Source organism: Cryptotermes secundus, unplaced genomic scaffold, assembly GCF_002891405.2.
Source record: "Cryptotermes secundus unplaced genomic scaffold, Csec_1.0 scaffold2498, whole genome shotgun sequence".
Classification (NCBI taxonomy): Eukaryota; Metazoa; Arthropoda; class Insecta; order Blattodea; family Kalotermitidae; genus Cryptotermes; species Cryptotermes secundus.
In genome coordinates this window covers 41,725-58,206 of record NW_019737436.1, presented here as the reverse complement: position 1 = coordinate 58,206, position 16,482 = coordinate 41,725, and the positions used below count along the sequence as shown (strand labels likewise).

General features: G+C 42.9%; 1 protein-coding gene across 1 annotated transcript in view; it reads left to right on the top strand.

Annotated features, from left to right (window-relative positions):
• The first annotated feature begins 376 nt into the window (after nucleotides 1–376).
• The window catches only part of LOC111870470 (catalase), a 35,237-nt gene continuing 19,131 nt past the window's right edge, over nucleotides 377–16,482 (top strand). The window contains exons 1-3 of the mRNA XM_023862796.2: nucleotides 377–599; nucleotides 10,164–10,338; nucleotides 15,802–15,943. Coding sequence (XP_023718564.1) covers nucleotides 501–599; nucleotides 10,164–10,338; nucleotides 15,802–15,943 — 416 coding nt within the window. The 5' untranslated portion in view covers nucleotides 377–500. The remainder of the gene's footprint in view (nucleotides 600–10,163; nucleotides 10,339–15,801; nucleotides 15,944–16,482) is intronic.

Sequence of the window (16,482 nt, the reverse complement as noted above, 5' to 3'; positions counted from 1 at the left end):
TATTATATCCCTGTATCCTCCTCAGAACTTGGTACTCAAGTAAGTACACTTTAAATTGTCCTCTGCGGCGAAGATATGGCATGTCGCAGCCGTGTACTATGACGGACACCATGTCTTTGAGTAAACTCTGTCTAGGACACAAGCTGGACTAATTGCAATCCCACATTTAATTTTGAATGCCTATCAAATTAAAAAAGTCGTCAATCCAAAAAACAATTAATTGTTCCGAAATTTCGTCGAATGATGTAACGGCCGCGTATAATCGTATAATGGCACTCGTGTACTGAACTTGGTACCCCCACCTCCACCCCTACCGCCCACGCCCCTCCATCGCGGTATATATGCATGAATTTCGAGTTTCGTTGCGCCTGTGTATGACGTGAAGCAACGGAAACGAGAACAAACGAACATCTCGTACCGCCATTTGTAACCTTGCATAAAACACAGTATAACATCTCAGTATTTAGTATCTGTTCCTGAGACTGCATTCTGTGCCCACCATGTTGGTGAATTACAGTTTGCTCTTCTTAATGTTTTGTTATGTTATCTGCAAACGAGACCCGGCGTCAGAACAATTGAACAGCTACAAATTTTCAAACGTAAGTACAATGTTCTCACTTGTACAGTGGCTTAAAGCGCCGATTCTTAAATTTCTATTCTTGATATCCAAGATTCATTCAATCACATGTCTGGACTGTACACAATGTCAAAAATTAACTTGAAAAATATGCAAGTTACATGCTTATTATCTAGAGGAAGAACAAATAAACAGTGATCATTTATTACCTAGAGCATGAATGAATAAACAGTGATAACTTATTATCTAGAGCATGAATGAATAAGCAGTGAACACGATTTTCTAGAGCATGAATGAATAAACAGTGATAATAATTGTATCTGTTAAATGCACGTACTTGCTCATGATAGCCCACAACGACAACGCAGAAGATGAAAACTTAGTTACCCTTAGGAAGGTCCTTTGTTACCGGTACTCCTAGGGGTACTGTGGGTACCGGTACCACAAATTTAGGAATGCTGGTTCGAATTATTAAAATAAGAGGTCAGCTACATTCTAAATATATCTAGTTTACTTCCATATGTCGATAAAATGCTGTTAAAACCTGCATATATTTCGCTCGTACAAGACCGTTTACTAGGATATAATGTCGTGTAATGTGAGGAAACAACCGATGTTTCGGAGGAACATATCATTTCCATTTTCAGGAACGAAAACATAGGGGCTTTCCACCTGCTTCGAGCTGGTTTCTGGCTTAGCGTAATCCTCGACTTTTAACATGGAGGCGATATGTTCCTCCGAAACGTCTGTCGTTTCTTGCTGCAATATATGTCATTGCGTCCCACAAGATAGAATTTTTCATAGCCACTTCTGTGTAAGACCTCAACTCAAATATCTTAACGTTATAATCTCTTCCAGATTTCTAATGACGAGACATGAACACATTTAATTTGCAGAATCAGTCTCGAAGTTGCAACTTCTTTCCCTGCTCTTTGACTGTTTAACGAAGTTTTAGAGCAGTTAACTAGAAAATGTAACTCAGTGCTGCAATTACGTAAAATTATTTACAAGATAACGACCTTACAAGATCGAAACATTTCATAGAAGTAACATGTGTAAAAAATGACAACGTAACACACCAGCAGCCGGTCACGGTAGCCGAGCGGTCTAAGGCATGCACTGTCTTCGCTCGCTCGGAAGCCGGGATCGTGGGTTCGAATCCCACTCAGGGCATGGATGTTTAGTTTGTGTGTGTGTGTGCGTTTTTCTGTGTNAAAACAGCACAAACAAAATAAACGCACACACAGACATCCATATCTCGAGTGGGATTTGAACCCATGACCCCAGCTTTCGAGCGGGCGAAGACAGTTTGTTCTTAAAACTCGCGGCCACTGTGCTCGGCAGTGCAGCGGAGTCCTGACACATAATGACGTGAACATCCACTCCAATATGTATGCCTTTACTTAATTTTAGAGTCTCGAGGTTCCATCTTTAGAAAAAAAGATTACGGTTTGGTACGAGTCCTTTCTTCGCTGTCCAATAAAATTGCTCGTTTGGGAAACTTTGACTTTAAGCTATAATAGACAGTGCATGTTCGGTACAGATGCAATATAGGCCTACTCGTATATGATACGAGTACTGTCACGTGGTTGGGTCGCTTATAATATTTTCACGATTTAGGAGCGTGTGACTAGCCGGGTACTGATCGGTAAATGGATTTATTGACCACTTATACACACCATTCGGAACTACAAGTCATTGCATGGCCATTGCTGATCTCAAGGTTTTACAGATCACCACAGCACCCGATAAGAATTTTCCAGCGTTGTGTGTCTTAACCAGCCGTTCCCTGGTAACGTCTTCTAACAGTGGAGATTTTTCAGCTTCCTGCTTTCAGGTCCTCTTGTCCTCTTTCAGCTGTCCAACCAACTATAGCGCCATCTCTTCTCAGCTTTCCTCGCAGAGTGCAACTGGACTGCCAACCTTCTCAACCAATCGGATTGCTCCAGTTCTGTTCTTTATAAGCACTTTGCACGGACCACATCTAAAACATTGTTCTTTTATTGTTGCACGCTTATTCGTTTCCGCGGAAACTTGTTTGCCGGGACGTTGCTCAGTATTAGCCACTTGTTTTTTCACCCATTGCATAGTAACGGCTGTACTCGTTGTTTGCTTCTAGGTCTTTGCCTGTCAACGGGTCTGTACGCTATACTGTCGTCACATAAACAGTGTCCAATTCTTGGTACAAAGATTCGTCATTCATTGACGGAGATCGAAAATTTATTGTCAGTTGCGTAAATTTTATGCCATCGGATAACCTAATGATTCATTCATTCATCAGTAATCTGTCAGACGACAGGTCCACAATCTCTTCCAAAACAGTTCCTCCACTTAATGCGATCTTCTGTTTTTGGAAAGAGACTATCCAGGAAAAGTGATAATGTGGTAATGATTATGCAAGATGAATGGAAAACAAGTGAATGCAAGTGGCTGTATATTACCTTAGGGTCTTGGGCCGAAATTTTCTTTTGGGTCGAAAGAAATTAATTTCGGAAACCAGCAGTTGTAAGTACTTGGGTATAATTTTAGGTAGCGATTCAAGTTGGACTGATCAATTTAATTACACGGTGAAAGAAGCCTGGAAGGCACTTCATGTTACAGCGCGTATTCTTAATAGGGGTAATATTAACATTACAAGTTTAGCCTACACATCACTTGTACATCAGATTCTTGAATAAGGTGCGGCGTGCTGGGATCCTTACAGGAAGGGACAAATAAATGCACTAGAACGGGTGCAAAACATGGCGGCTAAATTTGCACATCATAGAAATGATCCAAATTGGGAAACCTTGACAGAGCGCAGAAAGATAGCTCGCATATGTGCTTTCTTCAAAGAGTACACGGGAGAACGGGCTTGGAAGGCTGTGGGCGATAGATTACAAAGCTATCTGAGCAAGGTCGACCATGATATGAAAATTAGGAGCAGAAAGCAAAAGACAAATGTCGGAAAATGTTCCTTTGTAAATATGACCATCCAGCTCTGGAACCACCTACCTGCAGATGCTTTAGGGGCTCTCTCCTGTAAATCAAGTAATTTTAGGAAAAGGGTTAGGAAAGTGATAAATAAGGCGAAGTGAAGGTGGGGTGGAAATCATCCGAAAGTGCAGTGCAGCGAAGTGAGGTGGTCTAGTGAATATCAAGGTCATTTTTATTAATATTAATTTAAGTAATTGTGGTTGTAGTTGTAATTGTATTTACATTTTATTCATTGTATTCTCAACCTTTATGGTTGTGCAGATTTGTGTGCTGCTTTTTGTTTGAGCGTGGTGTGTTATTTTGTGTGATGTGTGTGTTTGTGTGTTGTATCTTATTTTAGTACCGCTGCCACCGGGTAAGACCCCATTTGCAGTTACAGTAAATAATAATAAGAGAATTAAAGGAACCACTACAAACCTTTGGACAGGTGTGAGTAAGCAGAACCAGATTCGGACCTGGTGCCTATCAGGGCAGTGTTCCCGCTTGGTTCGGACTTGATGAATAACTTGTTTGAAGTTCCAGACATTAATGGATGACGAGAAATATTTTCATACGAATGGAATAATCTGCGCGTTAGTTGCGCTGTACTACAAGCCGGAAGGTCGCGGATTCAATTCCCGATAAGGTAATTGTCTTTTTTCAGTAGACCTAATCCTTCCAGGCGCACTATGGCCCTGCGGTCGACTCAGCCTCTAAAAGAAGTGTGTACCAGGAATCTTCCTGGGGATAAAGTGTGGCCGGAGCGTAAGGCTGACAAACTCACTACCACTGTCTGTGTGCCGATTGTCTAGAAAACGTGGGAACCTCGATGTCTCACAACCCCATGGGCCTCCACAGCCTGTTACAGGGATAGCTTTGCCTTTCATTGAGAGATCTGCGAAGTATTCTCAAATGAAGGAAGAACAATAGGACTCGCGATGCCCTGGCGTTAAAGGGAGGGTAATATTAATATGTACAGTAAAGGAATATTACTGTTCTGAACATAGTAATGAACCGTCTGGTGCCATATAAGAACCGAGCTTCTTGACCTGCGGAGTACTGTTAGCTTCATGAAAAGACTTTTGGTGGAAAGAAAGCACGTTCAGTGGAGAGCCTTCATTCCAATCGACAGCCTATTTGTTCATAATATTGTCACGTAATAGAGCGTGACTGTGGACGGGGTTTAGATTGAGAGATTTATTGGGCCTTTTACATACATCGCGTGACTACGCTTCACAATTTCATTCATTCATTATTGGACGGGGTGGGTTTCCCCATGCACCGCGAACATTTGTTGATCTATTGTACGTCCCCCTTTGATATTCTACTTTCAGCCCTTTCAGCCAGTGAGTTCGGCCCCTCTACTGGCAGTTGGTATCCGATACTTCCCCATCTACCGGAGGCATTGGGCGGGAAACATTTTACCTAATTTTGCTCAGAGGTCTCCTAGAGACACGGGACCCACGGCTTAAAGTCCCTCCCGGAGGACTTGTTCCCTGAATTTTTCCGTCCTTAAAAATACCACGATCTCCGCCGGGTTTGAACCCGCGTACCTTGAGTCATGAGGTGGGAACGGAGGCCGCTCTCTTCACAATTTACTGTTACACATACACACTAGTATCCACAGTCACGTCTTCATTAGCCCTTGCTTGGTAACTGCTTCCAACGGCGGACGTTCCCCTGCCTCAGCTACCAACTTCTCACAGCAACATTCATAAGGACTGAGACACAGGCAGTCCTACAACAAACTTACTAACTCCTGACTAACTGTCCAGTTATAACATCTTGGTACGGACCTCACAAAAACACATTTCCTGTTCTGTTGTTTACGGGCCGTTGCCTAGTAACGGCCGTCGTGTAGTTGTTCCGCAGTCGTTGCCTAGCAATGGGTCTACATGCCACAATATGAAGCTCAGTGAAATAAGGGCCTTTAAGTGCGAATGATTTCGAACTCTCTTACGTCTATTTGTCTTCTCTGTTTTCCTTTTTATTTCTTTCATTCTTTCTGTTTCTCCTTCGTCTTTGGATTACGTATGTCTCAATTAGCACAGTAAGCAGAGCTGAAAGACTAACGAACTGGGATTTTATTCCCGGCTGGGGCAAGACCACAGCGCCCAGATCGGTACTGGAGCCCAACCAAGCTCCAAACCCACTAGGTACCGGAGTCGCTTTAGTTGGGGTTGCAGTGGCCGGGGCGTGAAGCTAACCACTCACCTCCATATAATGCCGAGGTTAAAAATACATGGGGCTATAAGCTTCTCTCATTATCATAGTGGGGGGTGGGGGTGGAGTCCAGCTGGGTCCACTCGACACGTCGGCCACTTATTGGCCTATTGTACCTGCCCCGGCTGATTATGATGATGGAGAATTTGGTGGAATGAAGATTGGCAGGGGAAACCGAAGTGCTCGGAGAAAACCCGCCCCAGCGCCACTTCGTCCACCCCAAATCCCACTTAACCAGACCCAGGCTCGAACCCGGGCCGCCGCGGTGGGAAGCCCACGACTAACCGCTTGAGCTATGGCGCGGCCGGGCGATAAGCTTACTTCCACTCCACCCATACGTCTTCATACCGTGGTACTTAATTAAATGTTTTAGTTTGAAGAATGCATAAGTCACTAATTTCCGCATATTCGCAGGTTACGAATTCGTATTCATCAAAACGCCTACAGCAGGTCTGAAGATTGTACGACTCGAGTGTTCCGTCTGTTGGGCCGAACCAAGGAGCTGCATTGAGTAGTCCGACTGTGCAGGCTGAAGTGATATGTTTCTCACCGCTGGGAGAATCTAAAATCCCACAAGCTCAAGCAGTTTCTGAGAAATAAAATCTCAAATATTACTACGTGTTTGGCCCTTTAATCGGTCGTGTAATAGAGCGCGGTCACCTGAGAACAACCCGAAAATTGTTCGGCCGCTCAGGCATAAGAGACGGACGTCATCTGGGGGCTACTGATTGCACGCTCGATAAACCGAGAGTTTACACAAAGCATTTTTCTCCAGTTTCTCTCCAATAGAGTGTAGATCGTATCTACGTATTGTGGCATGTAAACCCGTTCTTAAGTAATGACGGCGAAAGAAAAAGCTATAAACGGCCGTTGCTGTGTAACGGCTTCGCAAACAAACATGTTTCCACGGCAACAATTGCACAGCAATAATGAGGCGGTGTTTCCTGTGCGATCCGTGCCGAGATGCTATAAGCAAGACAGCTGAGTTAGTTGGTTTGGCAGTCAGGGTGTGGAGGCGGTTTCGAATACCTCCACCGTGACCCTGCCAATCGTAGGAGGCGATGAAAAAGGAAGTCTCAAATTTGAGACAGTATAATATGGTCTCTAGTACCAAGGGACTCGGACCCGAGAAAGGCTGCGCTGGCAATGACTAGAAACATATACAAAAGACAGACACGTCCTCTCGTCAGAGAGGGCGCCCCACAAAAACAAGACTCTTAACTGTCAAAACACTAATGAATATCTGGCCATGATCCCCAGACGGGGTTCGACACCAAGACTTACTGACTGACTGACCATCAGTCACATTGTGACTTTGACTAGTTGATTTGGGAGCGACTAAGTTACTTAGTGAGTTAGTTGCAGAATCACTGATGTTCAGTCGTTGTGAGCTGTTGCTGTGAGAAGCTGGTAGGTAAGGCACGGGGACAGTTCGGGAACCCAGAGGAAGGGGAAAGTCCGCGGTTGGAAGCCGCTACCGAGAAACGGCTAGTGAAGAAGTGACCGTGGACACTATTGTGTGTGTAATAGTGACTTGTAAAGTGTAGACAGGCGCTGTATCAAAGAGTCCGATAAGTCCTTCTATAGTCACTCCATACAAGTGACAATATTGTAGATTAAATAAGCTACACGTCTTCTTCCACTTCGGTGAGCTACATACCGTAGACTTCAATGAGCTACAGACTTCAATGTGGTACAAGATTTTACTGCAGAAATCGTAGATTTGAACGAGTTACACGTCTTTGACTTAAATAAGCGACAGAGCTCAGACTCGAAAGAGCTATAGACCTTACAGTCAGTGAGGCGCGAACCGTAGACTTCATCGTAGACTGGAATGATTGATGGTGGCATAGTGACGGGAGAAAACAAGCCATAACAGCATGATGAAGCATTATGCAAGCTTGGGGATTCGTGCGTCTTCTACAGAAGGGTCCGTCTGGGTTGCAAATAATTACGCACAAACAGCGTCTGGGGAAATCCCCTGGCCGCCAATACGACGCTTGCTTTGTTGTACTTCCCCTGCCGTTCCCACGTCTTACTTTTCTTTTTCTTTTCATTGTTTCCGGATCTGTCTGTTTCACTTTTGTAGTTCTTTTTCTTATTTCGCCAACCCGCCCGCATGTCTTCTTTTGTTATTGCGTTTTAATACTATGTAGGGTATATACGTTGAAAATGTATTATGCACAGCGGTGAAAATGGTTTTTCAGAACTACATAGACGCTCCAGATCAATATAAAAACCCTGGATAATGGCCAACACATTATAACAACAAATTGTAACAATTCAGGCTCGCGAAATCTTCGTACATGTAATGATTTGCTTTGATGTCTATAACATGAATACTAGACAAAAATATAACTTCCACCTACCCTCATCAACTTTATCAGTATATCAAAAAGGAGTCTACTTTACTGGCATAAAAGTGTTCAACAATCTGCCACAAAGTATTAAAAACTTGGGCAATGATACTAAAAAGTTTAAATCAGAGTTAAAGAATTATCTACATGCTCATTCCTTCTACTCTTTAGATGAATACTTCAATGTAAATAGAGAATGATGTAAAATTAAGTTATATTAATTTTTAACCTAAATTGCCTGTACTTATGTATGTAACCTTTTGACATGTTCTGTATCCAAAGGTACTAACCTGCTTAGGATTTATAGAATGTAAATAAATTCAATTCAATTCAATTTAAAGCTGCGCGCGCAGCTGCTGTCTCACTCCCGTGCACCAGTCTCAGTCTGTCGCGCACTTCTGTTGTTTANTAGTCAGTTTGAATTAATAAAAATAAAATTGAACAAATGTACTTCAATTTTTGTTATTTTTTTGAGCTTATGAATTTAAAGCCTGTTATGGATCTTTTTTTTTCCAAATCGCTGCGCCCCCCCCCCTATTGTGTTGTTCAAGCCAATCAAATTGCTGCTCAGAAGACACTATGGCTTGCATCGTTGCATCCGCGGGTCAGAAGGAAAATGGCTTAAAGTTACCGTTGTTACGAAGGATCATTATTGCGTCTTAAGACAATTTAAACGATTCCTCTAAAATTAGCGTTCTAAAGTGAGTATACGTCGTCTGTCTGCGTGTGCCCCCATTTCCAGTTCAGACTATCTTAAGAAATTCCTGTCCCAATGTGAACCACGCAGTTCTTTCTCGGTTTTACTATTTCCAGAGACTGCACATGTCAGTGGCTCGCAGACGCTTTTAGTCTGAGGCTCTCTGGATACAAAGGTTTGAGTCCCCCCAGCCTTTGGAAGTGGCTCAGAGTATAATTCTTCAGCATCAGAAACGAATTACTAATGAGAGTTCGTGATAAGTGTGAAGTACTTTGTCGGTTAACTTATGTATTTATAATGTAATGTGGCTGGAAGGTCAGCCCTGCTCAATTTCCGCTTGTGTTTTCTGGCCTCTTATTTGGCCTACTCTTCAACCCCGAGCATGGACGGGATATGTTCCTCCGAAACGTCGGACTGTCTCCAAACTGCGCGGCGTTACAACCCAGAAGGCCGTACTCTTCATAATGTCATTCTGGTCTGCACATCTCAAATAGTAGCAGCAGTAAAAGCAGTAGTAGTAGTAGTAGTAGTAGTAGTAGTAGTAGAAGCAGTAGTAGCAGTAGCAGTGGTTGCAGTAGTGATGGTCGTAATAATTACGGTTACTTACTTCCTTATGGAGCTGGGCTCTTCTGGAGGAGCCGCCAATTCTGCAGCTACTCAAGAATTTCCCAGCATTTTATTGAACCCGAAGGTTAATTACCGTGTTCACAAGAACCCTCCGCTGGTCCCANTCATTCTAATTATACTTGGAGAAGAGTACAAGTTATGAAGCTCCTCATTGTGCAGTTTTCTCCAACCTCCTGTCACTTCATCTCTCTTTGGTCCAAATATTCTCCTCAGCACCCTGTTCTCAAACACCCTCAGTCTATGTTCCTCCCTTAATGTTATAGACAAAGTTTCACACCCATACAGCACCACAGACAAAATTATAGTTTTGTATATTCTAATTTTTATGTTTTTGGACAGCAGACGAGAAGACAAAAGGTTCTGGATTGAATGGTAGCAAGCATTACCCGAGTTCAATCTCCTCTTAATTTCCTCCTGAATCAGGTTTTGATTTGTTATCGTCGTTCCCAAATATCTGAACTTTGACACATTTTCAAAACATCTGTTTCCTATCTTTATGTCAGGATTTTACCCTGCATTTGGTGACGAGACAGCAACATATACTTAGTTCTTTGTGTTTACTTCTAGACCAACCTCCTTACTTTCGTCAATTAGTGTGTGCCTGGCCCGGGCTCCATTTCAGCTATTTCAGGCCCTGCATATGGATCTTTATGAGAATTTCGGGCTGACAGAGCTGGGCCCTACCCTCTGTCGGGAATTGACGTGTTTTTTATTCTTGCTGTTGCAGCATGGGAAGTCCCACATTATGACAGGTTATGGCGTGCCGGTCTACAGTAAGGATGCCAGCTTGACTGTTGGGCCCCGTGGCCCCATGCTCCTACAGGATGTCGAATTTCTGGATGAATTAGCTCACTTCGACCGTGAGCGTATACCCGAGAGAGTAGTTCATGCCAAGGGGGCAGGTGAGTTCAGAATTGAATGCCTCAATGTGTCTGGTTTCACAGTTGTTGAAGATGCATGCATTTCACGGGCACTGTAAGACACCGCGAAGCCTTAAGGTAGGATAAAGATGCGGCCCGCATATCATTTCCAAAAAGATATAAATGCATTTTGAGTCTGTGCATTTTGAAATGCCGAGGCATGCGGTATCATAGTTGGTTGAGGTTCTATACGACAAGCTGGAAGTTAGCGGGTTCGATTCCCGATGAAGTTGTTGGATTTTTAATTATACCTAATCCTTCCAGCCGCAGTATGACCATGCGGTCGACTCAGCCTCTAACAGAAATGAGTACCGGGAATCTTCTTAAGAGGTAAAAGGCGGCAGGCGCATAAGACTGACAACCTCACCGCCATCTATGAACCGATTGTCCAGAAAATGTATGAGCCCCGTCGTCTCACAACCCTGTGGGCCTCCACATCCTGTTACGGGGATTGCTTTACTTTTTATGTGGAAATGCACAAACACGTTGCTTGGAAACAACAAACAACTGAACTGCTTGGTGCATTGCCACCACCCATTTTGCTTTCGCTTGTGTCAGTTGCTCCCATGCGTGATGTTATCTATTGTGTGATTCTATTCTGGCTAAATGAAGTCAGCCCTTTGTTATTCTTCCAAGTTTTGTAGCTGAATGTTGTGATGTCTGTTGTGTGGTTTTGCTTCTCAGTATTTAGAGCCTCCTGACATTGCGAGACCCTGACTACTTTGTACGTAGAACAGTTAAGCGATCTTCGCACAAAGCATATAAAAGGGAATGCAACTTATAACTAAGAGACTTTATCTCTCCACTGTCTGGCCACGTATTTTTTGTCTTCTGATCTGGTCGACAAATTTTTATGAAACTTTTGGTCTACATTAAAGGTTGTCATTATTCCATATGCTAAGGGTATATCCGGCCGGTCACGGTAGCCGAGCGGTCTAAGGCATGCACTGTCTTCGCTCGCTCGGAAGCCGGGATCGTGGGTTCGAATCTGTTTCCTGTGAGGTACGAACTGAATTCTTATATATTATTCTTATACACTGCCGGTCACAGTAGCCGAGCGGTCTAAGGCATGCACTGTCTTCGCTCGCTCGGAAGCCGGGATCGTGGGTTCGAATCCCACTCAGGGCATGGATGTTTGTGTGCGTTTTTCTGTGTTTGTCTACAGGTATAGGCCTTGTGACGAGCTGATCACTCGCCCAAGGAGTTCTACCGAATGTCTAAGATCTAGAAAAACCGAAGTGAACGGAGAAGTTCACGGAGGTAGGCCTAGGCCCACTGAGACTGTAGTGCCAAGGAAAAAAAAAGGGTATATCCGAGAAATTCAGACCCATTAGAAACCGTTTCGATGTCAAGACCATATTCAAAACTAAACGTACACTCCGTGGGACATTGATGTCCGGAGATAGCGACTAGCTCTATCGATTGGACCCAACTGAGTAGGATTTACCTGAAGATGGAAACAGAATCCAGTCTCCGAAACCTTGTGTTTCTAAATAAAAAGAGGGGGATGATTAATGTCCAGAAACTTGTCAGTTGCTTTCGTATAGATATAGCGACATAACCCTTATGTTTTATGGGCCTGAAATCCAACTTTAATTTTCTCACAACCGGTTTAGCTTAAAAAAATGTGACCTCGACAGTGACAAGTATATCTCGCCAAGCTATACATCTGTCATTACAATGTTTGTTTTAATGCGGTCAGTACTAATGAACAATGCAGAAACTGTTCTAGCGTACGTAAATCAAGTTTTCTTTCCTTCAATTTTCTTCCTGTGGTACATAAATACGGTACGCTTCAGGCAGCGCCTATCTCGCAGCTATTTACCGTTATAATTTCAAGAATCTTTGAACATGGTATATATTCACTGAAATATTGATTTCAAACTAAGTGCTCTGAAAATTTTGTGGACTATGCTTTTCCACTTTCATGAACTACATCCGTATGCCATGGAATATGAGAAAGTTTCGGAGCATTAATGCATCGCATCCTGGATGTCTCGAGTTCGAGTCTCGTAGTGGAGACCAGACTTTTCATTATTCTCCTTAGTCCTTCCAGGTTATTTGTAGAACCGTATCTTAAAATACCGGAGCTCTTCTGAACTTAGAAATAAGAGAAAGAAATTGTTGGTCCTTCTGCAGAACGGACCCCAAATCATCTTATTCACAGGCCCTCACTTCGCTGACATGGACTACGAAAGCTGTACACCTTGCAGTAAATGTAAACTAATGGGCCCTTCTTGAAGCTCAGAGCTGCTCAACTAGCTAAGAAATATCAAGAAGATTATGATATCAGAAACGTCGTTATGATGTTCACAAAGGCACACCACTGAACCATGACTGAACCACGTGAATTTTGTCCACACCCTCCTCAGACCCCACTGCCGGAAGATCCATTCTGATGCTATTTCCTATAAGATCTGTAGCGTATAGACCCGTGGCTGGGTGACGCGAACACATTCCCGCGGAAACGGTTAGCATACGAGAAAGAACGGTGTTGCCTACGCGGTCCGTACCGATCAGTTATAAGGAAGACATCTAGCGTAACCAAGAGGGTAACGGCGTGTGAACCCCCTCCACCGAAGCCCTGCGAGTCGTAGGAGGCGACGAATAAAGAACTCAGTACCTGGGTGTGTAACTAGACTACCATGTTCTTGAGGGATATAAATACGGGCACCTGGCCCTCCAGGTTGAGGGAGTCTCGAATCTGAGGCAGTAAAATGTGGTTATGAGTCGCGTGGGACTCGCATATGAGAATGACTGCCCTGGTGAGTACCAGTAGAAATTTTAAATGAGAGACCCATCCTCTCCTCAGAGAGGGTGTTACATAGGGACTACGACTAGTGTGTTCAGTTGAAGAAAAATACTGTTCATGAGTCTCAAGGAGCTTGGCACAAAGACGAACTGATTGGCGATAAACAGCCAGTCGTGAAATTACTGTAACCAAGTCAGTTCTGTACGGGAATCTGTGAAGAAAGAGTCAGTTGTAATGGAGTCAACATTCAGCGAGGACTTGAGCTTGGAACCTGTTAGGAGCCGTTACTAGGGAACGACTGGTGAAAAGACTTAGAGGGTGCTGTGTTAATTTGTGAATCATAGAGATTAGCGGTGGCGCTGTAAATGGTTGTACTTACGAGTCATGTGTATAGGTGGGCAATAAATTCGTGCACCAATCCAAATATGGTCACATAGTGTATTTGACCATATTATTTACACATATGTGTACGAGTCTTCCAAGCGGTCTCTTTCCCTCAAACATACAGGCCAAATTTTTGTACGCACTTCAACTCTCTCATGTGTGCTGCAATCCCCACCCTTCTCATCCCCCTTAATTTCACAACCTTATAGTATTATGTGAATAGTACAAATTATTGAGCTCTTTATTGTGTATATTTTCCACGATCCTCTTGCTTCCTCTCTTAGAAGAAAATTTTCTCCTCGATACCCTGTTCTCAGATAGTCTCAATATTTGATATTCGCTTACGTTGAGTGACATAGTTTCGACCGCTTGTAAAAGAAACAAAGGATGGAATGGACAGAGCATGTAGCATGAATAGGGTTGAAGAGGAATGCATGCAACATATTTGTGGGAAAGCCAGAAGGAAAGAGACTACTATGAAGACCAAGACGTAGGTGGGTGGGTAATGCTAAAACAGCCTTAGAGAGATAGGATGGGTTGGTATGGATTGGATTGATCTGGCTTAGTATAGGGACCTGTGGACAGCTGTTTTGAACACGGTAATAAATCTTCTGGTCCCATGAAATGCTGGGTAATTCTTTACTTGTGGCAACTGGTGGCTTCTCGAGCAGTGCTCAGCTCTATGAAGTTTGTTAGTTAGTTAGTTAGTTAGTTAGTTAGTTATAAAAGAAACAAAATCATAGTTCTGTATATTATAGTTCTTTCAATATCGGAGTGAAGACGGACTGAGATGAAACATTCCTTGAACTTAATCTACATTTCCGTGTAGTCACAAACTAATTCACAAATTTAGTTGAAATTCGACGTGAAATTGTCAAGCAGTTCCCACTTCCGGACTTCTTTAAGGCGCATTGAAGGCCATGCATGGGCTTTGATGAACGGATTGTACTAAGATTGGTGAACTGAAAGAATATTATGCGGAATTTTGTGTACTAACGGGTTCTAGTTGGGATGATTGGATTTATTAGCACTTTGGTTATAAGTTCTCTTAATGACACTTAAATACAGAGTTATGACTGATTTACACGCTTTCCAGTTCACTGTTGCACACGCACTAGGATTCTCCGTTTTCACTAGTCGTCTCCTGGCAACGGATCTCCACACTAAAACTATCATTTCAAATCACTGTGAAGTTTTCTTGCTATTTCGTCTTCAACCCCTCTGGAACCTTGGAACTAAAAATTCTTCTGGACTCACTCTTCCAGCTTACGACAGACTCGTAAGTGCCCCTGAACTAATTCTGTCACTGCAATCACTTCTCTTATAAGCACTCTGCACAGACCCCAAGGAAATCGCCGTATCTATTTTTGGTGACGTCACCGCTTACTCGGAAATGTGTTTACCGAGCCGTTGCTTAGAAATGGTTTGCATAACCCTGTTGTTCCATCGCTGCTCGGCGCGGACGACATAGAAAACACAGCCTCATCTATTGTTACGTTACCTAGCAATTTCCTGTTTACCAAGAATTTGTCTTCGCGAGAACTTCTTTATCAAAACGCTGCCTAAGAATGGATGTACATGTAACAGGTTTGTAACACACACACATATGTATATTACGTATATATACACACATATACATAGTGTATGGGGCAATATCTTTGGTCACCCGAAATATCTCACTCATTTTTTATGTCATCAATAAAACTGTTTCAGACAAAACTTGCATAGTAGCAAAGAGCACATAATAATACGCCGATAATTTTTTTTGTAAGCTGTTGCGTTATGGAGATATCAGGGTCACCTTGGATTCTGTAAATTACATTCTACATTTTTTCACACCTAGCACTGTACAGAAGACAGAGACGAATTGAGCTACGTGCTCTGTTGCACTAGGTCAGTCAAGATCACAAAAAATAACTACAAGAACTTAGGCTTCTATACTTTTTTTTCCTCAAGCACCAAGTGGTAACCCTCAGCAGCAATAGAAAGCTGTAATCATTCAAAGTAAAACCCAGATATATTTCAGGTGGCAAAATTTATTGCCCCATGCTGTTTGCATGATTGTTTATGCTTTATTTATTTATGTATTTAATGCTTAAAGATGGGTGAAAAAACGCATTAAGAAATTACAAATTTACAGGCCAAATAGCAAGGAAAGGACAAAGGTAGAACTAGAGAGAGGATTTTGACGCTGGAACAGGCATTTTATTATTAGTGTTACGAATACTCCATCCATTACTACTAATAATAATAATCCTGTTGCCTTGTGTCTCTGCTGAATTGAATAACAATAGTTGGTTTTCCCATAGGAGCTTTTGGCTACTTTGAAGTGACCAATGATATCACTCGGTATACAAAGTCCACTGTTTTTGAAAACGTTGGCAAACGGAGCCCAATTGCAGTGCGGTTCTCAACTGTTAGTGGGGAGAGTGGTTCTGCTGATACGATCAGGTAAGTGAGAACCGTATCACGTAGCAACTCCGTGTTTAATAAGATGTGTGTTCTAGGATAGTCTCACGGCTTGAACTCTTTGGTTATGAGATGCTCATTGTAGGAAACTGTTCAGTGATCCCACTTCAAACTTTGCTTAAACCCCTCAACCTTATCAAACTCACGTGCTTTAATAGGGGCGTTCAAAAATAATTGACACTAAATGTTTTTTCTTCACAGTAACCATTTATTGGAACAAAATACATACAGATTATATTGTAGGTATTCCCCGCCAATGTCTGTGCACCTTTGCCATTGTTCTGGCAGTTTCTGCATATGCACAGCAAATCGTTCTTTGGGGGGTATCCCGGCGCCACTGCTGGACAACTGCCTGAAGCTCGTCGGTGGAAGTTAAGGTCTTACCCCGAATTACTTGGTGCTGCTTCCCCCACACACGGCTGCTAACCTCTTGTGAATGTGCGAAACAGCCACTCCTTTCCTCCAGAGAAACCACACAGTCCACCGTTGCCCGTGATTGTCTGCCTCCATTTTGTCTGAGC